Genomic DNA, 23,099 nt, shown 5'->3' on the forward strand with positions numbered 1-23,099 from the left:
TGCAACGCAGTGTCAACAGGTGTCCAGACAGTACGAATGGATGCCAGCAAGCTCGGGAGAGAGAGAGAGGCGGTGCAGATGCGCGTGTTCCGAAGTGAGACGCGACGCGCCGCGCGCCCGAGATGGCGGCCGGCCCAAAGGTCGCCTCGCTCCTCGCCTCGCGAGCTCTACACACGCGCACTACACAGGAGGGACCAAACAAGCAGGCCAGCACACGCGTCCTGAGCGGTGCACCCACTCAGCCCTTCGCCCGCCCCCGTCCCCCGCCGCCCGTCATGCTCGACGACCCGTTCCTCACCGCCTCGACCTCGGCCGGCCTCTCTGCTGCGCGCGGCTCCCGGCCCAGCAGCAGCAGCACCATAAGCACGACAACGAGCTCCGCCGCGTCCGCCGCCGCTGCGCGCTCCTTCCTCCTCGGCGCCGGGACGACCTCGCGCGGCAAGGAGAACGCGCTCATCGCCGGCGGCGGAGGAGGGGGCCTAGCTCCCTCTCCGCGCCTGCACCTCTCGAGCAGCAGCAGTGCGGGCGGGGCGGGAGGCAAGTCGGCCGTGCCGCCGCGCCTCAAGCGCAGGGTCACGTTCTCGCCGACGCCGCTCCCGAGCTTGCACGCTTCGCCGAGGCACAAGCGCGCGTTCGTGCTCGTGCAGCAGCAGCAGCACGACGACGAAGAAGAAGAAGAGGGAGACGGAGACGCGCAGCGCGACGTCAAGCGCCGCAGGGGGCTGCTCGCGTTCGATGGGTCGGCGCATAGGGCAGGGCGCGAGACGGCCGCGAGGGCGTCGGCGTTTGCGCACGCGGGCGGAGCAGCAGTACCGCTGTCGAGGCGGAACGTCTACTCGAACAACCCGCTGCTGTTCGCGGCGCGACTCGGGTCGACACCGCCCTCGGACGCGTCGACCGATTCTGCGTTTTCCGCTTCCGCAGCGGGACTGAGCACTCCGCCGCTCCTCTCCTTTTCTTCTTCCTCTAATGCGACCGCTTTCCCCTTCGCCAGCACCGCGGGCGCCGCCTCTCAACTCCCCGGCTCGCCGCCTCTGCGCCCCTCGAGCGTGCGCATCTCGTGCGCCGAGGTCCGCTCGCCGCCGCGCCCGCCGACGTTCCGCCCCGCTCCCGTGCTCCCTCCTCAGCAGCGACACGAGGCGGGCGAAGAGGCCGATGTGACGGACAGCGAGACCGAGTCCGAAGTGGTCTCCTCGCTGCTGCTCCCTCCGCCCTCGTCCGTATCAGCAGCAGCAGCAGCAGCAGCAGGCGCGACCGTCTCGCCCCTCGTCTCGCTCCCGCCACTCTCGTCCTCTTCGCCGCTCCCGTCGCCCTCTTTCGCAGGCCGTGCCCGCCCCCCACAGCAGCAGCAGCAGCAGCAGCACGGACTCCGCTCGATCCTCAAACCTCGCCGCGCCGCCCTGACGCCGCATCTGGCCTCCTTCTCCTCCTCCCCATCGACCGTCTCGGCCAGCAGCAGCAGCAGCAGCAGTCCGCTCGCGCTCGCGCTCCCGAGCGAGAAGGAGGCGACGAAGCGCAACTCGCGCGGGCGGAGGCACGCCGCGAGCTGGGAGGGCGAGAAAAAGGCGCTCAAGGCCGCGCTCGCGATGCGCGAGGCGGCGGCGGGCGCTGCGCAGGGACAGGCGGGTGGACGGCCACAGCAGCAGCAGCAAGGGGGAGGGGAAGGGGCGGGCGCCGCGGCGAGGGGCAGTAGGGGGAGAACGGCGGCGCGAGGGGCGGGCGGGTCGCGTGCGGGCGCGGGACAGGGCGGGAGGGGAGGCGATGACGAGGAGGACCAGCAGCGCCGGCGGCGTCTAGGCGCGGGAACCTCGAACGGCGCTGCGAGCAGTGGCGTCGGGGGCGCAGCGGGCGCGGGAGACGGACGCCGGATCGTGCACGACCTCGAGTTTGACGACCCCGTGCACTTGCGCTCGCCGCTGCTCACGCTCAAAGCGTCCCTGCGGACGGGCGCGGCCGTCCCGCCCGTCCCGCTCGGCGGGTACGACGGCGCGGCGCCGTCTCTCCCGCCGCGCCAGCACCCGGACGCACCGCCTCTTGACGACGGCGCAGCCTCGCGCCGCTTCTTCGCCGCACCGACGCTGCTGACCGACGTCGAGGAGGCGTACGTCCTCCTCACGCACGCCCTCTTCCGCCTCCCCGCCGACCTTCCCAACCCCGAACGGACCTTCCTCCCCTTGCGTCAGCTCGGCACTGCCCTCGTGCGCGCCCTCACGCGCGACTTGAGCAACGTCGCGTCTTTCCCGCAGTGGGTCGCCGCGCAGCCCGCGCCGGCCCCGTCCCCGCCCCGGACTGCTTCGCACGCAGACGACACGGCCGACCTCGCGCTGTCGCCCAGCCCGCGCCCGCGCGTGCCGGCTGACGGGGCAGGGAAGGGCAAGGAGGCGAAGAGGAGCTTGACCGAGGAGCAGATGCGCAGGCTAAGGGACGAGATGGCCGTCGCGCAGGCGGCGGTCAAGTGTGCGGCGGCGTTGTGCAGGGACGAGAGGGCGGCGGCGCTCTTTGACGGTGCGTGCTCTTCTCTGAGCGTGACGCGAAATTCGCATTGACAACGCCGCTCCCGCAGACGAGACGCTCGTCTCGCTTGTCCGCCTGGTCGCCTCGCTCTCGCTTGCACCGAACCTGTCGACGCTCGTCCAGCAGAACTTCCTCCTCTTCGTCCCCTTCTTCCTCTCCTCGCAGCGACTCCCTCCCTCGCTTCTCGCCCCGCTCATGGCGTCCGAGGTCCTCCCAAGCCTCCGCGCGACCCTCACCCTCCCGCCGCGCATCGACCGCTCGCGCCTCTCGCTCGGCGAGTCGCTCATGGCGCTCTCGTCCTTCCTCCCGCACGCCGACCTCGCGCGCGAGATGCTCGACCGCGCCGAGGCGCGCGACGCGTGGTTCCGCCCGGCGATGCTCGGGCTGTGGGACGGCCCGAAGCGCGGGACGAGCATGCGCGAGAGGGTCGTCAAGCTGGTCGGGCGCGTCGTGCGCGCGCTCACGATGCCGTTGCCCGAGGTGGAGGGCGAGGACGAGGCGAAGGAGCGGACAAGGTGGGTGCTCAGGCGGGAGCAGATCATGGAGGAGCTCGGCGCCGACTTCCAGGTGCGTCCCGTCTCATACCTGCATCGAGTAAGAGAGGACTGACTTGACTGGATCCCAGTCGCTGCTGAACTCGCCTCCGCCTGACGGACCCGTCGACGAGCGCGACCCGGAGCGCAAGTTGACCTACGTCAACCTCCTCGACACTCAGCTCGAGACGAGCGTTGCCGTCGTCACCGCTGCCACGACCGACGCAATGGCGCTGTCGACGGGCTTTGGCGTCGTCTCGCTCCTCGCCGTCCTTCCTGGCCTTATGGGCTCGTCTTTCCGCAAGTTCCAGGACGCTACCAAAAGCGGCGGTCAAACGGGCTTTGCGCCTTGGCTGCGCGCGTACAACACGCTCTCGAACCAGTCGGCGCCGCAGGTGCAGGCGATCTCGGCCCTCGCGTGGTCGCACGTCGTGTACAACTTTGCGCGCACCGTAAGCGACAAGGCCGGCGTACCGTCGTGGCTCTTCCGCCTGCCCGACTACCGCCCGCTCCGCGTGCTGCGCTCGCTGTTCGAGACGCGTCAGGAAATCTGGACCGGCTCGGGCAAGGAGTCGAGGCAAGAGAGGAGCAAAGCCGAGGCGGGCCACGAGGCGGCGCGCGCGGCGCATGCCAAGGCGCTCACACTCGCACTCGTCGCGTGCATCTACGGCGTCACGGTGCACATCCAGCACGGGTCGTCTGCTGCGCGCAGCCCGATCGCCGCCATCGACCCTCCGCCAACACCGACCGCGCGCGGGCAGTACGACCTCGTGCTCAAGCACTTCCTCGACCCGTACCTTCCGCTCATGACGGCTGGCCCGACCGTCTCGTCGCAGGTCAGCGTCCTTGCGTGGTCGCTCCTCTCGAGCGTACTCCGCCCGCGCAGCGCTCTCGACAACTCTGCGACGCTCGAGGTACTCCTCAACTTGGCCTTTCTCGACGGCTCGCTCGGCCTCCTCCCGCCCGAGAAGCACGCCGTCTTCACCGCGGCTGCGCTCGAGCGCGCCGTGCAGCCGACACAGGTGCCCGGGTGGAGCAGCGACTGGATCACGGACCGCATCGACAAGGTGCTCTCACTCGTCGAGAAGTGCTTGCCCACGGAAGAACCTGCAGCATGCATCCAGGTGCGCTCTGTTCGTCCAGCTACCGATGAGTCGCTGCTTACCCTTTTTTGCACTTCACCGTTACAGGACGAGATCCTCAATACCTGGCAGAACCTCCTCCGCACACTGACCTCGTCGCCTGCAAGCCTCCGCAAGGCCCTCGCCTGGCTCGCCAAGCTGTCGGCGCCGACTTCGAAGCACGCCGAGACGGCGGCCAAGCTCTGGGTTGCGACCATGGCGCGGAAGGAGGATGCCGTAGTCCAGGCGGTCGAGCGTGTCGTTCGCCGCGATGTGCACGTCGTCAGCGTTGCATGCAGGGCCTGGCTCGCCCTGCACGAGAAGCCGACTGCCTACGCTGGCGTGCTTGGTACGTCTGGACGTGACGCAGCAAGTCGACTATCGCTGACGCTGCCAAACACCACAGCTCGCTCGTTCACGTCGGCGCTTTTGAGCGCTTCGATCGAACATGTGACGACCACGCAGCTCGAAGCCTGCATTGGCCTCATGCGCGTCTACCTCGAGTGCGTCACCGTGCTCAGCGCGTTGTGCATGCCGACGCTGATTGGCACTCGCATAGCTCGCCCTCGACGGTCCCAGAGCCCTTCGACTCGGACTGGTTGGCGCTCGCTCGCGCGGTCGACATCGTCGTTTGCGCCTCGCAGACGCTCTATCACCACCTGATGTCGATTGTCTCGGACCCAAACGACGACTCCGCGTGCGTCTCTTCCGCTCCTTGCAAAGTTCTTTTTGTCGATTGGGGCCTGACAACGGACCGGACAAGCAGCGATCTCCTCCTCGTCATTCTGCTCGTCGCCGGTAGCCACAACCTCGGCAGTAAGGTGCACGCTGAAGCGTGCCGCCTCTCTGAGCACGCCGTGCGCGAGATCCTTATAAACGAGTACGCCTCGGACGAGAACATCCTCCTCATCGCCCGCCTGCTGAGGTCGGCTTCCGACGATGCGGTTCGTGCCTTCCTCGCTTCTTCCCACTGGACTGGTTCACTGACCCGCGTTCGTTGCAGTTCCCGACGATCTACGATGATGCCCTTCGCCAGCTCTCGACCGTCGTACAGCCGATCTCGGATCACCTTCGTCGCTTCGCGCCTGTCCTGTACCCCTCGCTCAACCGCGCTCTCCAGCTCAGCGAATGGGGCCACAACCCCGAATCGCAGGCAATGCTCGAGGCCTCGCTCGCGCAGCACACGCCGCAGCTCGCCGTGCACGGACCCATCGTCGCCTTTGAGACGTTCTGGCGTGCGACCTTTGCCCGCTCGCCGGTCAACCTCGAATATCCGCCCGAGATGGTCGACCCGCTCCGCATCGTCATGGGCGTGGCTCCCAGCCTCAACGTTCCGGGTCTGGCAGAGACGCAGGAGGTTTCGCAGGATGGCGCGATCAGCGCTCCTCCCGCAGGTCACGCTCCGACACACTCTCGCCGTACGTGGTCCTTTGAAGACTCCTTCTCTCGGCAGCGACTGATGCTTGGTCCGCAGCGCACCCTCGCACAAGCGCTACCGCAACCGCCGACCTGACCGGCCGCGGATACGACGCCGACCAGTCGCACCTTCCGTCCAATCTGCCTTCGGCCGATGACGAGGGGAACTCGACCTTCACCGGCCTCGTGCGCAATGCCGCTCGCGCGCCTTCGCCGTCCCTGTACGGCGCGACACTCCCGCCGCAACTCGACGACTCGACCTCGGGCGAGCGCGAGAGCTCGGGCAGCAAGGTCGCCACGGGCGAGACGCAGGTTGTCGAGGAGACGCCGAAGGAGGTGCATGCGATGCGCGCGAGAGCCTCGCTGGCGGCACTCGCGAGCGAGGCGAAGGAGCGGGACGAGGCGCGTGAGAGCGAGGAAAGGCGCGAGGCGGCTGGCACTGGCAAGCGGAGGCGCGGTGCGTTTCTGTTCATTGACACTATTACTTTCGTTTTTTGCGGTTACTGATCGGTTCTTGCTGCCGCCACTCAGATGCTTCGGTCGACGAGGCTTTCGCTGATGCCGATTCCGAAGACGAGGAAGGCCAGGAGACAATCGCCAAGGCTGCGCCGCAGAGTGCGTACATTTCGACGTGGACGGCTCAAGCGAACGCTCATCTGACTGGCTTGCTTTGCTCTCCAGCCAAGAAGCCTTCGCCTCCGCCGCGCAAGAAGGCGAAGGACAGCGAGACTCGTCACAACTTCGATCTCGTCATCCCGCAGTCCACGAGCAGCCGCGCGGGCCCGTCGCTTCCCAAGAAGCGCGCAGGGGGCGACGAGCAGCAGGAGCAGCCAGGCGCGAAGAAGAAGCGCAAGGGCGCTTCGACTCGCTCCAAAGCGAAGGATAGGGTCGGCAACGGTGCGTTCGGAAGGCGCACAACTTGATCGAGCGTTTGCTGATAGTATATTGATGTTCCCTGCAGGTTCGACCAGCCCCCCACCGGCCGTCGAAAGCTCCCGCGCGGAGTCGAACCGCGTTGTCCCTCAGACGCCGGAGGCAGAGGACACCGTCCGCCGCTTCTTTGCGCTTCCGCTCGACACAGTCGTCGAGGTCGGCAAGCGGCTCGGCGGATCGCCATCCCTCAAGCGGCTGATGGATCTTGGCGAACGAGCGAGGGTGCGCATCTCTCGCTTTCCCTTGAGGCTTTCCCCAGACTTCAACACTGACCTTTCTCCCCATTCGCTCTGCAGGAGTACTTTGAGCGTATGAGCCAGTCACAGTAGAGCTTCGCAGCTGTTTCGTTCGCTGCAATGTTGTAGTTCTAGTCTAAGCCATCCGCTTCGTTCGGGCACCCGCTTACTTTGGCGCGGTCCTTCCCTGATTGACGGTCCAACGGACTCGATCGAGGCGCCCAACCTGCACGCGTATGTAGCAAGCTGCTCAGTCGAGCTCACACGAGAAGCTGCGCTCGTCTCGGCTTGCCTCTTCCCCACCTGCCAACCACCCGACATGCCGTCAACGTGAGTCGCCGCTGCAGGAGCCTGCTACGAGCTATTGTGCTGGTTTTAGCTCCCCTGACAACCTGTCTGGACCGTCGAACTCACGCTGACAAGCTCGTCTTGCCCTTGATTGCTTCGTCCCGGCCGAGAGCAGCCAGCCATTCGCCAAGTGGATCAACGAGAATCAGGACGCGCTCGTCGCCCGTCTCAAGGAGGCTGTCGAGATCCCCAGCGTCAGTGGAGACGCCTCGTACCGGTGCGCGCGCTTTCACCGGCTCCCCCTCACGGCGCAATCTCGACGACGACGGAGAGCTGAACCGCGCTCGTGCGGCCCCGTGCAGCCCGCATGTGCACCGTATGGGAGCATGGCTCAAGGATGAGCTCGTCAAGCTTGGCGCAGAGTGCGTGACCCGTCCTGGCATCCGCTCAATCGCACCGCATGGTCCCGCTGACATCGCTGCAATTCTCGCACGATAGGATTCAGTCTATCCCCATGGGCCCGCAGAACCTCGACGGACAGGAGGTCGAGCTCCCGCCTGTCCTGATCGGCTCGCTCGGCAAGGACCCGAAGAAGAAGACCATCCTCGTCTATGTTTGTCTGCCTCCTCGCAACGTCGACGTGCCCCCCAACTGACCTGGCCTCGTCATGATCCAGGGCCACTATGACGTCCAGCCGGTACGCTCTGCGAGACAATACCTCGATGAGTGGTGGCATGCTGACGCAGATTCGCTCACAGGCTCTGCTGTCGGACGGCTGGAAGTACGAGCCGTTCCAGTTCACCCACGACAAGGAGACGAACCGTCTCTACGGCCGTGGTTCGTCAGACGACAAGGGCCCCATCCTCGGCTGGTGCGTCGCTCGCTTGCCGCGCCGCATTCGACAAGAGCGCTGATCTGCTGGCTCTCAGGCTCAACGTGATTGAGGCGCACCAGAAGACGGGCACCGAGCTGCCCGTCAACATGAAGTTCTGCTTCGAGGGTATGGAGGAGTCCGGCTCGGAGGGTCTGGAAGAGCTTGTCATCAAGGAGGCCAAGGGCGAGTTTGCGGATGTCGACGCTGTGTGCATCAGCGACAATTACTGGTGCGTGCTGCTCTCGGAGTGCTCTCACCACGGCGCGCAGCAGTGGGTACCCGTCAGAAACCGACGGCACTCGTGCAGGCTCGGCACCACCACCCCCTGCTTGACCTACGGCCTTCGTGGTCTCTCCTACTTCTCGGTCTCTATCTCCGGACCCGCGGCCGACCTTCACAGTGGTGTCTTCGGCGCTGTTGTGCACGGTGCGCCGGCTTCTTCCGTCTCAAAGCTAGACGCCGCTGACCCGCTGTCGTTGCTCGCAGAGCCGATGACCGACCTTTTCGCCATCTTCTCGAAGCTCGTGTCGCCGCAAGGCAAGATTCTCGTGCCTGGTATCAACGAGAAGGTGGTTTGCGTGCTCGTCTCCGTCCAGTGGGGCCGTATTGACATTGCCCGCCCCCAGGTCGCCCCGCTCACGGACGAAGAGCGCAAGCTGTACGAGGTCATCGACGTGACGGTCCAGGACTTTGAGGCCGCGATTGGTGGCAAGGTGACGATCAGCGAGGACAAGGCCGAGGCGCTCATGGCTCGCATGCGGTACCCGAGTGCGTCCTGGTCCTTCCACAATTCGCCGCATTGCGCTCCTGCTGAGTGGCGCCCTTGCGCAGGTCTGAGCATTCACGGCATCGAGGGCGCCTTCAGCGCGCCGGGCGCAAAGACCGTCATCCCTGCCGCGGTCAAGGGCAAGTTTTCGATCCGCCTGGTGCCGGACCTCGACCCAGACGAGGTGGGCGAGCTCGTGACCAAGTATCTCCAGGTGCCTTCTACCACACGTCGCAAAGTTGGAAGTGGGGCTGACGTACACGGCTTGCGCAGGACGAGTTCGCCAAGCTCGGCTCGAAGAACACGCTCAAGGTCGAGATGCTGCACGGCGGCAAGCCTTGGGTCGCGTCAAGTGCGTCCCTCTCCTAGACCGGCCGACTACTTGCTGAACGTGCTGACGTTCGTTGATGTTAGTCGACCACTGGAACTTCAGGGCGGCAAAGAAGGCTACGGAGACGGTGTACGGCAAGACGCCCGACTTCACACGCGAAGGCGGTGCGTACCGCTTCCACCTGTCCATGCCACGAAGCTGCAGCTGACTCGTTCTGCGCGCAGGCTCGATTCCTAGTGAGTCTGCCAAGCAGGACCTGCGCGAACAAGCGAACGCACCTTCTCCCATTCTGGGCGCCTCGAGCTCACCCGCTTGCGCACTCCCGCAGTCACTCTCACGTTCGCTGAGGCGCTCGGCAAGAATGTCATGCTCCTCCCGAGTGCGTTCGATCGTCTGCATCCCCTGACGGGCGCCCAGCTGACCCCTTCTAATCTGCAGTGGGCCGGTACGTGGGCACCCGACTGCACAGTAATCGTTGTCAGCCTTGGGATCTCCTCGTTACTAACAACGATCTCTTTGCCGAACAGCGGAGACGACGGCGCTCACTCGGTATGTCTCTCGCTCTGCATGCCTCGTTCTCGAGGAAGGCTAACTTGGGCATTTCGCACAGACCAACGAGAAGCTCGACTTGGACAAGTGCGCATTTCGTCTCCTGATGGGCTAGACACCGCTCGTTCGCCCACTGACAACGGTTCTCTGGCCGCAGCTTCATCCGCGGATCCGTCACGCTCGGAGAATACCTTCACGAGGTCCCCGCCGCAGCGGCTGCTGCGTAGAGTGCAGCCTTGGCGCGTAGTCAGGGACACAGAAGGGTGCAATAAAGTGCCGCGCATGTTCTCCAGGGCTTCGAGACGCTTCCTGCGAGTCAACGGGATCGCCGGCCTCTTCGGAGTCGTCGCCGCCTGGACCCGACAGTGTGGTGGGCAGCGCAATCATCTGTGCGGGTTCTGCAAGACGGTTCCTTCGCCTGCACAGAGAGGGCTGTCGGTTCACGATAGACGTCTCGGCCGCCACCAGATGGTGCCTACGGAGGAGAACGTCGGGCGGACCAGGCGCGGAACGCGCGCACGACAGAGCTTGGCCCATCTGCGAGGCCGTGGGATCGACATCTCGCTCTTGTCTTGCTTCCTTCTGCGCCTCGCAGCAACCCCGCACCATCTTCCCGCGCGGCCTCGGTCGGTCTGCATCGCCGCCAGGGGCGGGCCCCGCTTGCCCCGTTCGGGACGCGCAGGCGGCGCAGCCCGTCCAATGCGCACGCGAAGGCAGCTTTTGTTCGTTCGGGCGACGTGCTCCGAAACATACCGGTACACCGAGAGAGTAGGTATGGGACTCGGTCAGCGAGTACGGCGCGTGGCGAACAAGAGTGCGAACGTGCAAGTCGTACATGCATTGCGATGCGGAGGAGCAGGACAACAGGTAGGTACGTCGGGAGGAGCTGCAGAGGGTATCTATTCATGCGTTGTATGAGCGTACGAGAACCAGAACGAATCAAAACGGGCGGCCAAGAAGGCGGAGCTGCCGCTCGTCTTCCGCTCCCCGACCGCTCAACCGCGGTGAGGGCACCCACTCGTCTCCGCCGCCCGTCCCGGCACCCTGAGCGAACTGCTCCTCGGATGGAGCGCCTGGAAACGTCCCATGCGAAGACCAGAGGCGAGGCGGCGACTCGCCAGCCATGCCAGGGAGGCCGGCCGCTTCCAGCTGCTCGAGCGGCGGAAGCTGGCGCATGGACGGGTCGAAGCCCGAGGCGCTAGTGGCGATGCTAGTTGACGCAGTCGAAGGTCGATAACTTGCGGAAGGGAAGATCGGGCTGGCAGAGGCCGTGGGAGACTCCCGCTGCGACGAGAAGTGGGAGGACGACTGTCGGGACGGGTCGTAGGCGAAGGACCACATAGTGGGGGAGGAATGGGAGAGTGGAGACGGGTGCTGAGGAGTAGGTGCACCCAGAGTTGGAGGCACCGGCGGACAGGTCTGCGGAAGGGATGGGTACGACCGCGACGTGGTGGTCGCTGGCCGGTCTCGTATAGGGTTGTAGGCCGAAGAGGGTTGAGGTTCGGACGCCGAGGTGAGAGGGCGCGGCATGTCGGGTGCTGAGGACGACGAGTGCGGGCGAGACTCGTAATCAGGAACGGTTGAACGGGAGCGGTAGAGAGGGGAGCGCCGCGGGGGGTCTAGCGGTGCGCTCTGGAGCACTGCCGGCGTGGCGTGCGACGAGGGATCGGGAGGCCGCGCGTGCGACTGTCCCGCCCCGACAGGAGGACCCGGCTGAGATCGAGGATCCCGGCCACCCGGATTGCGCTGTGCGAGCATGTGCTGCACAAGCGGGTCTCGGGCAGCTCGAGGCAGCGAACCTCCCTTCTGCGCAGCTTTGGACGTGTACGCGATAAGGTGCATCTTGGTACCGCTCGCGTCGACGGACGAGAACGACTGCTTGATGAGCGTATCGTCCTCTTTCGCCGGCACCTCCGTGTAGGTCAGGAAGGCGCCCGACACCCGTGAAGCTGTTGCGCATGGCTCGTCAGCGCGCTGCGCAGAGACAGTGAGGGTATCTCGACTCACGGCTCCACTTGATGTGGTCTGTCCAGCGTCGGATGCCTGCTTCTTCCTCCTCCCAGACGAAAACGGCGCCCGCTCGGACAAATCGAAGGCGTCTGCGGCGCGGATGTCAGAGACAGATCCATGAGAGAGCTTGCTGCAGGCCGAACGTACTCTTCATCGGTCAATCGGCGGGTGACGCGCGGCAGGATCTGGACGAGTCGCGCGAGGCGTCAATTTGAGCTTCACGGGTCTGCCCGAACGAGCACGGCAACGTACACCGAGTTTGCATGCCTCAAGAATTGCCTGTGCTTCCTGTGCCGAGCCCACGATGCCGAAGTATGAATCTGCGAGACGAAGGGAGAGAAGGTCAGAAGCGATTGGCGACAGCAGAGAACAAACGGAGGGAAGCTCGACGGACGTCCTGACCGTGGCGCCGTCTCCATCGCTGCTGCTACAGGCCGGATGGCCCAATCGAGGCGTGCGTGCGCAGGGCGGGACAGACAGTCGCAGGCGTAGCCGACGAGCAGAGAGCCGTTGGACGGGCTCGCTGTCGGAAGGTCGCTATGCAGCCAACAAGCGGGCGGAGGGCGGCTACACGGCTAGCGACACTCGATGAGGTCGTAGGTGTGGCACCGAGTAGGGACCGGACCCGCTCCTGTTCGTTGCCGCCGGCGGAGAGCGTCGAGCAACGGCAGCTGTCGGATGGCCGGCCTTTTGTCGCTGCTGCCTCGTAGCCTCAGATGCGTCCACTGCTCTCCACGAGAGTCAGACTGGCTCGACAACTGCCGATAGCGCAAGAGAGCTGGTGCCCGACGCACGGAAGTTTGCCGAGCGCTAGCGTTCTCTTGCGACGAGCTCCAATTCGATGCGGACGGACGAGGCCTGCGCAGCCGTGCGACTGCGGGCGTCGACAGGCGAGGCTGCGGATCGAGGCGAGAGCAGCTCGCGGCCAGCAAGAGCGAGCGTAAGCGGCCTCGAGAGGAAAAGAACGAAAGCGCGCAATTGCCGCTCGGTGTCTGCGCAAAGCGAAGCGCGTGGGGCGCGGACGAGGGAAAAGGGCGATCGGATTCTCGAAGGGCGAGCCACGCTCGATTGTGCCCCAGGATCTGCGGCGGGGCAGGCACTTCATAGAAGCACGCGACTGCTCGCACCTTCCCCGACGGGACGGGCCCCTGGCCCTTCCTCCTCCTGGCGGGCTCAGCTGGCTTCTGCCCTGACGATGCACCCGATGCTACGGCCGAAGACTGACTAGCTCACGCTCTGAACTGCTCGAGCCCCTCGAGTAGCTATGCATGTCGCGAATTGCTGCAGGGTGGACCGTCGCAATTGACGTTCCCTGCCGTCATGGCGCGGCGAAGGCGGACGCGCCAACCGGCACAGAATGACCTCGCTACTTGGTGTGCCTAACCGCGAGCAATTGGTCAGCAGTCTGCGAGCGCAGCGCAATCCTTCTGCCGCGGAAGTCCTTCGCGGGACCTGTTCTAGACCCACCTGACAAAAAGGATAGCGCATCTCACTTCGTGCAGGAACCATTCCGACGCCGAATCCCTCCGCTGCTGCCGACAATCTCGAGGCCAACAACACTAGTCTGGCGCTGTCTCGCCGACATGCAACAGGAACGCAGGGGGTAGGAGCCTCGCCTCCTTGCGCCTCGTCGCCGTCCTGTCAGGCTCGCCGAAGTCGCAAGAGCAATGAATCTCTGCGGGGAAGAAGCGGAATGTTCGGTGCCGCACCGCTGCGCCGCCGCGCCAGAGCGCTCGTAGCCGCTTGTCTCCGTATCGCAACCGAGTCTCCGCTGGACATGCGTTGATCTCAGCGCTGGATACCGGGAAAACTGCACAGGATATGTCCGAGTGGGCACAATGTCGTGCTTCGCCAGGCGCACGTGGACTGGCTGCACCCGTCATACTGAGGTGATCGCACGAGGCGAGCGGAAGGTCGCCGGCCGCGAGAGGCAATCAAGGTCGTCAGGTTTGTGGCGGCTGTGCCTCAGACGGCTGCACGTCGTGTCGGAACAACGGAGGATGGGGCGGCGAGGTCGCACCGTTCTGCTACTCGTGTGAGACGGAGACGAGCCAGTTCACGCAATGTGACACGCGCCTTGCAATCCCTCGCTGCCAGGCGCACGCACAAGCGAGCGTCTCGCAGACTGCTCGGGCCAACTGAAATGAAGCTGCGATGCTCTAGAAGCCGGTAGCGCCGTGAGAAAAGCGAGTCGAGGACTAGCGAGACCTCTCCAGCTCGTGTCCGCCCACATAGCCCACCAGCCAAGTAGCATCTTTCATAGTCGCGTGGAGTAAGGTGTTCCTAGTTGAATTAGAGACTGTCGAGAGGCTCGAACCAAACCAGCAGAATCAAATCCGACCTCGAGGACCAATGCGCTGGACAACAGGCGCACGAACAAGACGGCTCCGTCCATCGGAAGACTTTGCGTCTGCACAGCTTTCACGGGATCGTTCTCTCAGCAGTCTGCAGGAGCTGAAGCCAGCCTTGGTCCGCACGAATGCGCGAGGTGCACACCTCGCTCGGGCCACCGGCCTGCGTATGCTACCGCGTCAAGAGGCAGCAATCCAGCGTACGATCGGTCGCAAGTCATCACAACCATCCCGAGAGGGAGGAGCGAGTCGACGGACGCGAACGAACGAGCGCGACTTCGGCGCGTCGTTGTCGGCCTCTGTCGTCTGACTGCGGTCGCGCAGCGGGCCCCGCAGGGCAGTGGATACACTCTCTGTTCCCGCTGCTGCTCAGAGCTGCTGTCCAGCCATGCCGCGCTCGCCGGAACCGCAGCTTGTGCCCCGCTCGCAGGACCCCGCCGACTCCGGCTCCGAGTCGAGCGGCGGCGAGGATGAGGGCGTGTACGAGGTCGAGGCTATCCGCGCTGCTCGCTACGATGAAGAAGCCCGGGCGATGCGGTGAGCTCCGGCGCCGTCTTCTCATCTCCTCTCGGCTCGAAATATCCGCTCATGCGCTCTCGCTTGCATTTCCTAACGCCTCCTGACCACCTGCAGGTACTTCATCAAGTGGAAGGGCTACGGCGAAGATGAGAAGACGTGGGAACCGATCGAGGTTTGCTACGGACTCCTCGAACTCGCGAGTGTCCGGCTCACCTCCATGCTTTCTGCCCACAGAACCTCCAGAACTGCCTCGACCTCGTCAAGGCATTCGGGGAACAGCAGAAGGCGAACAAGCGGAAGCTGGCCGAGAAGAAAGCTCGGCTGTCTGTGCCTCCAACGTCGTCGACGCCCGTACTGAACGATCCTGCTGCTCGTCCCTCCAGTCCGAAGGACCTCTCTGATGACGGGGTGCCTTTGACGGAGCTTGATGCGCGGAGGGAAAAGGCTAAGCAGAAGGCACGGGAGGAAGGTGCGCTGGCTGTTTCGACAGGCGCTTCCGCTTCGGGGCTGACCTCGAGCTCGTGATGCCCAGGTGCGCAAAAGTTCGGCGGTGGACGAGTCGAATCGGCGGTCGCGGACAAGTGGGAGAAGAAGGCCTCGGCGAAGAAGCCGCGCAACTCGCCTGTCGCGTCTACCAGCAGAGGCCTCTCGGCAGCGCGCTCGGCCACGAAGAAGCGCATGAACGATGACGGGGTCCGTCCCAGTCCTCACGTTGGCCCATGTTCTCCGATTGACGAGCTTGTCTGTCAGCCTGCCTCGCCGCCTGGTAAGAAGCCCAAGCAGATCAAGAGGCTCCCTCGGATCGCCGCGCTGTCAGTCTGCTATCCCCCAACATCAGACTTGCGCGCGCGCTCACGTCCCGATTGCAGGCCCGACTCGAGCTCGGGTGATGAGGAGTCGTCCGACTCGGCCGCATCCGGCAAGGGGAAGGCCACCCAGTCGAAGCGCAAGTCGGCTCCTCCGGCTCCGCCGGAAGCGCCCGCACCTCTCGCAAAGCCCGAAAAGCCCACGTCCGCACCACCCGTCGTCAAACCGGTGCCCGTTCCTGCGTCGTCCGACCCGCGAATCCGCAAGCCGACTCCCCTGGCTCAGCGCGCGCCGTCCGTAGACGCTCTCGCCGCGGCGCCGCCCCCGCCACCGCCCATCAAAACAGGCCCGCAAGGTGCCTGGGCGCTTCCTGGGCTGACCAAGCTGATGGGCAAGTCCTTCAAGAAGCCTCCGCCGCCGCCTCCGCCCGCTCCGCATCCCGCCATCAATGGCGCTGCCGACAGTCGCGTACGTTTCGCCGCCGAGCCCATCGCCAGCCCTGCTCTGCCTCGCCAGGGCGGGAATGCCGCGGGCCCAGCTCCGCCGTCCGCGATGCGTCAGCAAGTGCCTGTCAACGGTCCTTCAGGAGGCGAGCAGACGCCGGCACATCCCGCTGCGCACGCCGATGCGCCGCCTCGCGTGCCCACTCCCGTGCCGCCGGCGCATGGTGCGTCACCCGCACCTCCGCCGCGCGATGGCAGCGAGCCGGCCGCGGCGGCACAGTCGCCCGCGGTTGAGCAGCAGAAAGATGAAGTGGCCGAGAAGGCCGCTGTGCAGGCGTCGGCGCGCGCTCAGCGCATCGCCGGCATGGAGAGTCGCCTGCTTAAGACGCCCTGGTGCATCGCGAACCCCATCTTTGAGCAGGAGGCGCTGCCCGTCGCATGCGCCGAGTCGATTCCGATCGACGCTCACCTTGCGAGGCGGCTCAAGGGGTGCGTTCCATTCATCTCGTTGCTCTTTCAGGTTCAGCTGAGCTGACGATGATGATTGTTTGCGAGTAGCAAAGGCGTCGCGGTCCTCTTCAACCCGTCGCGCGACACCGACATGTCTGGCGAGGGGCTCGCTCTCGGCTATCTCCTCACGGCGATGGGTGCGAACACGCCCGATAGTCTCGCGGCTGTCGAAGCCGTCTTCATTCACCGCCACGAGACATATGGCCAACTCGACAACCTCTACGTCGAGCTCGTCAACCTCAACAGCCACGTCGTCGAGTTCTTTCGGTTCGGTGGCGGCGAACCGGTCGAGAGCGTCTTCGCGGCTGGTACGACCTTCTCCACCATCTCAGCAAGATCGAGACAACTAACGCGTCCACTCGCCAGGCTATCTCGTCATTCCGACTCTTGCCGCCATTCAGCGCGCCTCTGCGTACGAGCGCTTTTGCCAGACGATCCGCGATACCTACGCCCGCACGTGCCAATTGTTGGTCCACCCTGCAACGTTGGCGCACATGCGCACGAAGCCCAAGTAAGCGAGATCCCGCCCTGCCTCTCCGGCTCTCCGCTGATCAGACTGTCGAAACAGCTGGTTCAACATCTGCGAACGCATGAACAACACTGCAGTTGACATCATCGACCGCCAGGACCTCCGCATCGAGTCCACCTTTGCCGCCGTCGAGAAGACGGTGCTCCTCCAGCCGTCCGCGACTTGGCCGCCTAGCATTCCGCAGATGGACGCCGGTGCGCTCTCGTGCTCTCTCTCTCTCCTTTTCCCTACGACAACCTGCTGACGACCGTCATCGTACGCTACATAGCGCGCGAGCTCGACGAGATCATCTCTCACACGACCTTCGTCCGCTCGCGCGATCCGGCCAAGTACCGCCGCTTCTTCGTCGTCGTTGATGAACTGCGCCAGGAGGATGTCGATCTCGCGAGAAAGCACGGGATCGAGGTCGCGACATGGCAGACGCTCTCGGACCGCATCAAGGAGAGCCCGTTCGGTTGAACGAGATCGTTGGCTCGGCTCCAGCAGGGCCTGCATGGGGAGGGGAGAAGCCGCATTCGCTGTTCTAGGTTGTGCGCTGTCGCTGTACTGCTTGTTGAATAACTCATCCCGCAATGAATGTCTCGTCACGCATCTGCCTCCCGCACCGTCGCGATGTCGTAGATTGAGGCTGCATTGCTTCACGTCGCCCTAGCGGTGCGCGCAAGCAGCTCCGGCCACTCCTTCAACCATGGCTGCCCTTCTATCCGTTCGGCCTTAACCCCTCGCCGCCCTTCGCTCGGAGCCGACGCCTTGTTCGCCGGGACAAGCTGCCACAGCTCCTGGACATTGCGCTCCCGCAGATAGTTGTACGCGCGGTCGTAGTGCAAACCGACCGCTTGTGGGCCGTGCGAGTCATCAGAGAGGGTAAATCGGCCGCCTTTCGCGAGGATGAGCTGCGATAGCGAGGAGTCAGCAGGCGGCGGGAAAGAGCATCGACAGGTCAAGACGGACGTCAAACACCTCGGTACCCGGGTACGCTGTGCTCCAGCCCTTGCGAAATGCCGCCGCGTTGATCTCGAACAGCGCGCCGTAGCTGACGGCAAAGTCGACGTTCCGCTCGATGCGAGACCAGATGTCGGGGAACGAGCGGAAGTCGACATCCGGGTAGTACAGTCGGCACAGGTCGAAGTGCCCCACGACCTCGGGGCGCAGCCGCTGCAAGAGCGTGAGCTGGTTGTCGAAGTACGTCGCAAATAGGCCCGAAAGGCGGTCGTGCTCCGAAGTTCCGGGCTGAAGTTGCAGGCACTGGTCGAACCGCGCCTTGTCAAAGTCGATCGGGACTTCGTCGCAGTGGTGCACGCTCCCTACGAGGTACTCGATCGCTTCGCCATTGCGGGCAATGAGGCGTTCGAGCTCGTCGAGGCCCGCCGTGTCGATAAACTCAGTTTCGAGCCCGACCAGAAGGCGGATGCGCCCGCTGTGCAGCTTCTTGAGGCGGTGTGCCTCGCGCAGGTACGCCTCAAACGTTTTGGCGAGGTCTGCGAGGCTCAGATGCTCCTGCAAGAACGCGGTCGGGAAGAGTCAGGACAGTTTCGCGATTGCACCGTGCAGCCGCCCAGAATGCACCTCTTCCGGGTAGAGATGCGACAACTGGTAACGCGGGACATGCTCGGACAGGCCAAACGTCGTGAAGCCTTGCCGGATTGCCTCCTCGACGCACTCGGCGAGGGTTCCCTTGGCGTGACAGCAGAACTCGCCAGAGTGGCTGTGATGGCTGACGGTCATGAGAGCTGAACAAGAGAGACTGCCGCGCCTCGAGCGGGTCGACTGATGCGTGTGAGAAGGAGAAAGGGAGACCTCCGCTTCGTCGAGCTGATGAGGCGATTGCACGTGCAAACGGATGCTCATCGCTTCCTTCGTCCGGAACTTGCTTGCCTTAAACCACAGGAGGTCGTGCAGAGCAACAGCGCCTTGCGAGCTCGCGAGGGCTTCGGGCCGCCAGGGCTGCCCTCCGGACAAGTCGAGCATGCTGCAAACGTGTTGAGAGATTGCAAGAGCCTGCGATGTTGAGATCGTACAACCAAGGATACTGCAGTACGGAAGAACAGAAAGGGACGCGACAGAGACGGGAGACGAAACCTGCGGAAGAGGAACGAGAGGCGCTGGAAGAACGAGGTTGTACGAGACAGGCACAAGGTGATGACAGTGAGGGTATAGGGTTGTGTAGAAGACGAGTCGTCTGGGGCGGAAGCGAGAATCTAAGGGGAAAGCTCGGGCGCCTGCGAGGTGACAGGGAGGTCTCCGGCCTGAGAGGCGTAGTCCTCGACGCTGCCACACTCGCAGACGAGGTTGCGGTCGCCGTGGCTGTCGTCGACGCGGCCAACAGCCGGCCAGAACTTGCGCAGCCGGAGGGAGGGCATCGGGTAGACGGCCTGCTCGCGGGTGTAAGGGCTGCGAGGAGCGAGGTCAGACGGGCTTCGGGCGCAGTGGACCGGCTAGAAGCGCACCGGTTCCACTCGTCCGTAATCACGACCTGCTGAGGGTGCGGCGCGTTCGTGATGATGTTGTTGCCGCGCGGCTGCTTGCCCTCGATGATCTCGTCGATCTCCTTGCGGATGCTGATCATGGCGTCGCAGAAGTTGTCGATGTCGCGGAGACCTTCCGACTCGGTCGGCTCAATCTGTTAAAGCAGAGTACGTGTCAGGGACTGAAGTCAGTCAGCAATCACCCGAAGAGACGTACAAGCATGGCGGTCGAGATGGGCCACGAGCACGTGGGCGGGTGGATGCCATAATCCTGCACGGCCTCGAGCGTTAGCTAGGGTCCCAGTCTCAGAAGCTCTCGAACGCACCTGGAGACGCTTGGCGACATCCATGACCTTGAGGCCGGCCTTCTCGTCAAACTCGGCAAGGTCGATGATGAACTCGTGCGCGCAGCGGTCCTTGTCGTTGACAAATTTGACGCGGTAGTGGTCCTTCAAACGCGCCATGGCGTAGTTGGCGTTGAGGAGCGCGAGCTTGGTCGAGTAGGTGAGCCCGGTGGCGCCGAGCATGCGGATGTAGGCCCACGAGATCGAGAGGATGCTTGCGCTGCCGAAGGGCGCCGCCGAGATGGGCCCGATCGCGTCGTTGCCGCCAGTCTTGACCAGCGGGTGACCGGGGAGGAAGGGAATGAGGTGTTCCGCAACACAGATCGGGCTGGAGAATAACGAGGTCGTCAGTTCGAGCTGTCTCGCTCGAGGCTGACCCGACTCACCCCATTCCCGGCCCGCCTCCGCCGTGCGGGATACTGAATGTCTTGTGAAGGTTCAAGTGGCACACATCGCCGCCGACTTGACCAGGCGAGGTGAGCCCGACCATGGCATTCATATTGGCGCCTACTCGTCGATAAAAATCAGTCTCGGATTCTGCGCGGTGCGTGACGGAAGGTGCTCACCGTCGAGATAGACCTGGCCGCCGTGCGAGTGGATGACCTCGCACGCCTCCTGCACGCCGTCCTCGAAGACACCGAACGTCGACGGGTACGTGACCATGAACGCGGCCAGTTCGTCCTTGTGCTGCTCGGCCTTCTTCTTGAGGTCCTCGATGTCGAGGTAGCCGTTGGCGAGGTTCTTGACCGGGACGACGCGCATGCCCGCCATGATGGCCGATGCCGGGTTGGTTCCGTGCGCCGAGGCAGGGACGAGGCAGACGTTGCGGTGCGCGTCGCCGCGCGAGAGGTGGTACGCGCGGATGACGGAGAGACCGGCGTACTCGCCCTGCGCGCCCGAGTTGGGCTGGAGCGAGCAGCCGGGAAGGCCGGTCAACTTCGAGAGGTCGTGCGCGAGTTCCTGCGGGACGAGTACTCGTCAGACTACACCAGGCATGAGGGAAATCAGCGGGGACGCACATCGGTCATCTCCTTGTAGCCTTGCGCCTGGACGACCGGTGCGAACGGGTGGATCTTGGCGAACTCGTCCCACGTGAAGGGCGTGAGGGCGGTCGTCGGGTTGAGCTTCATCGTGCACGAGCCGAGAGGACTGCAAAGTAGACGAGTAAGCAACAGAGGCGGTGGCGTGGAAGAATCAGGTGGAACGAACATGGGGGCGTGGACGAGCGAGAGGTCCTTCGACTGGAGGTGGTGCATGTAGCTGCGCACGAGGCCAGTCAGCACCCGAAGTGGCCTCAGTGAAGCAAAGCACGCACCGAAGGATGTCGGTCTCGCTGTGATGCGAGTTCCACACCGGCTGGGTCATGAACGGGCTCGTGCGCGCGAGCGCCTCCGGGACGGCTGGCGACTCGATGGGCGGGATGTCGCGGCCGGTCGACTTCTTGCCGAGACTGGCATTGGTCGGGCGCGGGCCGTCGATGCCGACGCTTGCGGCAAACTCGATGAGCGAGTCGGGCGTGAACGGCTGCACCTGCTGCGAGCGGTACGCGCCCGTCTGGATCGAGACAAAGACGTTGATGAGGTCGACGAGGTCCTCGAGCGAGTGGCTCTCGTCAAACGTGACCGACACGTGCTGGTCGTCGACGCGGCGGAGGTTGAGGTTCTTCTCGGCCGCGGCCTCGTGCACGATGTTGGACGCCGTGCCCGACAGGCGGATCGTGAGCGAGTCGAAGTACGACTGGTTGACGACCTTGTGGCCAAGCTTGGTCACAGCCGCCGCCACGACACGGGCGAGGCCGTGCACCTTCTCGGCGATGGTGCGCAGACCCTCCGGACCATGGTACACGGCGTACATAGCCGAGATGTTGGCGAGGAGCGCCTGCACGATAGTCAGTCAGTACCGCAAGCAGCAGAGGCGGCGAGAGGATCCGCACCTGCGCCGTGCAGATGTTGCTCGTCGCCTTCTCGCGGCGAATGTGCTGCTCGCGCGTCTGCAGCGCCAAGCGGTACGCCGGCTTGCCCTGCACATCCTTCGACAGGCCGATCAAGCGACCAGGCATGCGACGCTTGAGCTGGTCGGTGCAGGCGAAGAAGGCGGCGTGTGGCCCGCCGTACCCGAGCGGGACACCGAAGCGCGCAGAGTTGCCGAACGCGATGTCGGCGCCCCACTCGCCGGGCGGCTTGAGCATCGTCAGGGCGAGGAAGTCGGTTGCGCACAGGACGAGACCGCCGAGGCTGTGGGTGCGCTCGGCGACGGCCGCCCAGTCTGCGATGTCGCCACGTGTGTCCGGGTACTGCGAGTCGAGCGTTAGTACACAGCCCCGGTCAAAGAGGCTCGAGCAGGGCTACGAACCTGCACGATAACGCCAATGAGATCCTTGTGCTGCTTCTTGTCGCCGAGCTCGTCGGACAAGAGCTTCTCGACGTTGCCAGTCACGACCTTGATACCGAACGGTTCGGCGCGCGTCTGCAGGACGGCGACAGTCTGCGGCAGGACACTGCGGTCGACGAAGATGGTCTTGCGCTTCTCGCGGAGGTGACCGAACGCCATGATCATGCCTTCTGCGGCAGCCGTGCCCTCGTCGAGGAGCGAGGCATTCGCGATGTCGAGACCGGTGAGCGAGGTCGTGAGCGTCTGGAAGTTGATGAGGGACTCGAGACGGCCTGTTGAGAAGGTTGCTCAGCACTTGATCGGGAGACGCAGATCAGGAAAGGAGAGGTCGCACCTTGCGAGATCTCGGCCTACAGACGATGCTCAGCAGGTCAGCGTCCATCCCTCACCCACGCGCAGAACCGGCTATCGGCAACACACCTGGTAGGGCGAGTACTGCGAGAACCAGGAGTGGTTCTCGAGCATGTTGCGCAAGATGACCTGGGGCAGCACCTGCGGGCGGTATGCCGAAGACGCTCAGCGACCCGTCGCGACTCGAGTAGGCGAGCGCACGCACTGCCTGGTGGTAGCCGAGACCGATAAAGTTGGTCGCGACCTTGTTCTTGCGCCCCAGCTCGCGAGCGCGCTTGAGGAGCTCGCTCTCGCTCAGCGCGCGGATCCCGTCTGCGCCGCTGTCGCCGACGGCGCCCTCGGGGAGCCTGATCTGGCCGGGCACGCAGTCGTCGACAAAGCTGTCGAGGGACTCGTAGCCGAGAAAGTCGAGCATGCGGCGGACAGACGCCGGCTGAGGCCCGACATGGCGGCGGAGGAGGTCGTCGGTCGCGGCAAAGACGGACGATGGCGGGATGGGGGTCGAGTCCTGCGAGAGGCCCGTGGCGAGCGTCCGTGCGGGTGCGGGCTTGCTGGCGAGCGGGTGGGCGATGCGCGACGGAGGCGGAGGAGACCGCGTGTAGAGCGGACGGGCGCAGACGGGGGCGATAGAGGGCACAGCACGGCGGGGCGCCACGGTGCTCAGGCGGCGCAGCATGCTCGAGCAAGGCGGGCGCGGGCTCGCGCGAGAGCGACGGGAGAGCAAGAGCGAGTGAAGGGAAGGAGGACAAGCGTGGGCGCGCTCGCCTCGTGGGTGAAAACTGGAGAGCGACGATGCTGCCTTTTGAGGGAGAGCGACG

At 64.6% G+C, this 23,099-nt stretch overlaps 5 protein-coding genes across 5 annotated transcripts; 2 read left to right on the forward strand and 3 right to left on the reverse strand.

Annotated features, from left to right (window-relative positions):
* Positions 1–275: 275 nt before the first annotated feature.
* On the forward strand, positions 276–9,788 carry DUG1 (metallodipeptidase; the record flags this gene model as incomplete). Its single annotated transcript, XM_076646745.1, has 30 exons — positions 276–2,505; positions 2,564–3,081; positions 3,140–4,171; positions 4,238–4,517; positions 4,575–4,671; positions 4,728–4,865; positions 4,935–5,112; positions 5,172–5,586; positions 5,643–6,041; positions 6,116–6,199; positions 6,266–6,481; positions 6,546–6,739; positions 7,221–7,318; positions 7,404–7,463; positions 7,540–7,654; positions 7,718–7,738; positions 7,800–7,912; positions 7,971–8,144; positions 8,223–8,341; positions 8,402–8,484; positions 8,542–8,683; positions 8,747–8,895; positions 8,955–9,033; positions 9,096–9,176; positions 9,237–9,248; positions 9,341–9,391; positions 9,451–9,457; positions 9,540–9,561; positions 9,623–9,648; positions 9,719–9,788. The coding sequence occupies 30 exons, from the start codon at positions 276–278 to the stop codon at positions 9,786–9,788; spliced, it is 7,203 nt and encodes a 2,400-aa protein (XP_076507506.1).
* Positions 9,789–10,500: 712 nt separating this feature from the next.
* JCM10292_003022 (uncharacterized protein) lies at positions 10,501–11,990 on the reverse strand (the record flags this gene model as incomplete). The annotated part of the gene is made up of 5 exons (XM_076646746.1): positions 10,501–11,510; positions 11,569–11,660; positions 11,719–11,756; positions 11,824–11,891; positions 11,966–11,990. 5 exons carry the CDS (start codon positions 11,988–11,990, stop codon positions 10,501–10,503), a joined length of 1,233 nt encoding a protein of 410 aa, XP_076507507.1.
* Positions 11,991–14,310: 2,320 nt separating this feature from the next.
* JCM10292_003023 (uncharacterized protein) lies at positions 14,311–17,189 on the forward strand (the record flags this gene model as incomplete). The annotated part of the gene is made up of 9 exons (XM_076646747.1): positions 14,311–14,459; positions 14,556–14,613; positions 14,676–14,910; positions 14,974–15,253; positions 15,311–16,180; positions 16,250–16,509; positions 16,568–16,712; positions 16,770–16,924; positions 16,999–17,189. 9 exons carry the CDS (start codon positions 14,311–14,313, stop codon positions 17,187–17,189), a joined length of 2,343 nt encoding a protein of 780 aa, XP_076507508.1.
* A 179-nt stretch (positions 17,190–17,368) lies between these two features.
* On the reverse strand, positions 17,369–18,455 carry HIS2 (histidinol-phosphatase; the record flags this gene model as incomplete). Its single annotated transcript, XM_076646748.1, has 3 exons — positions 17,369–17,623; positions 17,682–18,227; positions 18,297–18,455. The coding sequence occupies 3 exons, from the start codon at positions 18,453–18,455 to the stop codon at positions 17,369–17,371; spliced, it is 960 nt and encodes a 319-aa protein (XP_076507509.1).
* A 473-nt stretch (positions 18,456–18,928) lies between these two features.
* On the reverse strand, positions 18,929–22,957 carry GCV2 (glycine decarboxylase subunit P; the record flags this gene model as incomplete). The annotated part of the gene is made up of 14 exons (XM_076646749.1): positions 18,929–19,121; positions 19,178–19,350; positions 19,413–19,466; positions 19,522–19,867; positions 19,926–20,046; positions 20,106–20,499; positions 20,559–20,688; positions 20,749–20,799; positions 20,855–21,417; positions 21,473–21,832; positions 21,892–22,202; positions 22,265–22,280; positions 22,351–22,422; positions 22,487–22,957. 14 exons carry the CDS (start codon positions 22,955–22,957, stop codon positions 18,929–18,931), a joined length of 3,255 nt encoding a protein of 1,084 aa, XP_076507510.1.
* Between the last annotated feature and the right edge of the window lie 142 nt (positions 22,958–23,099).

The sequence above is a fragment of the Rhodotorula paludigena genome, assembly GCF_050403205.1.
Source record: "Rhodotorula paludigena JCM10292 DNA, Rt_paludigena_JCM10292v1_ctg6, whole genome shotgun sequence".
In the NCBI taxonomy this organism is placed as follows: Eukaryota; Fungi; Basidiomycota; class Microbotryomycetes; order Sporidiobolales; family Sporidiobolaceae; genus Rhodotorula; species Rhodotorula paludigena.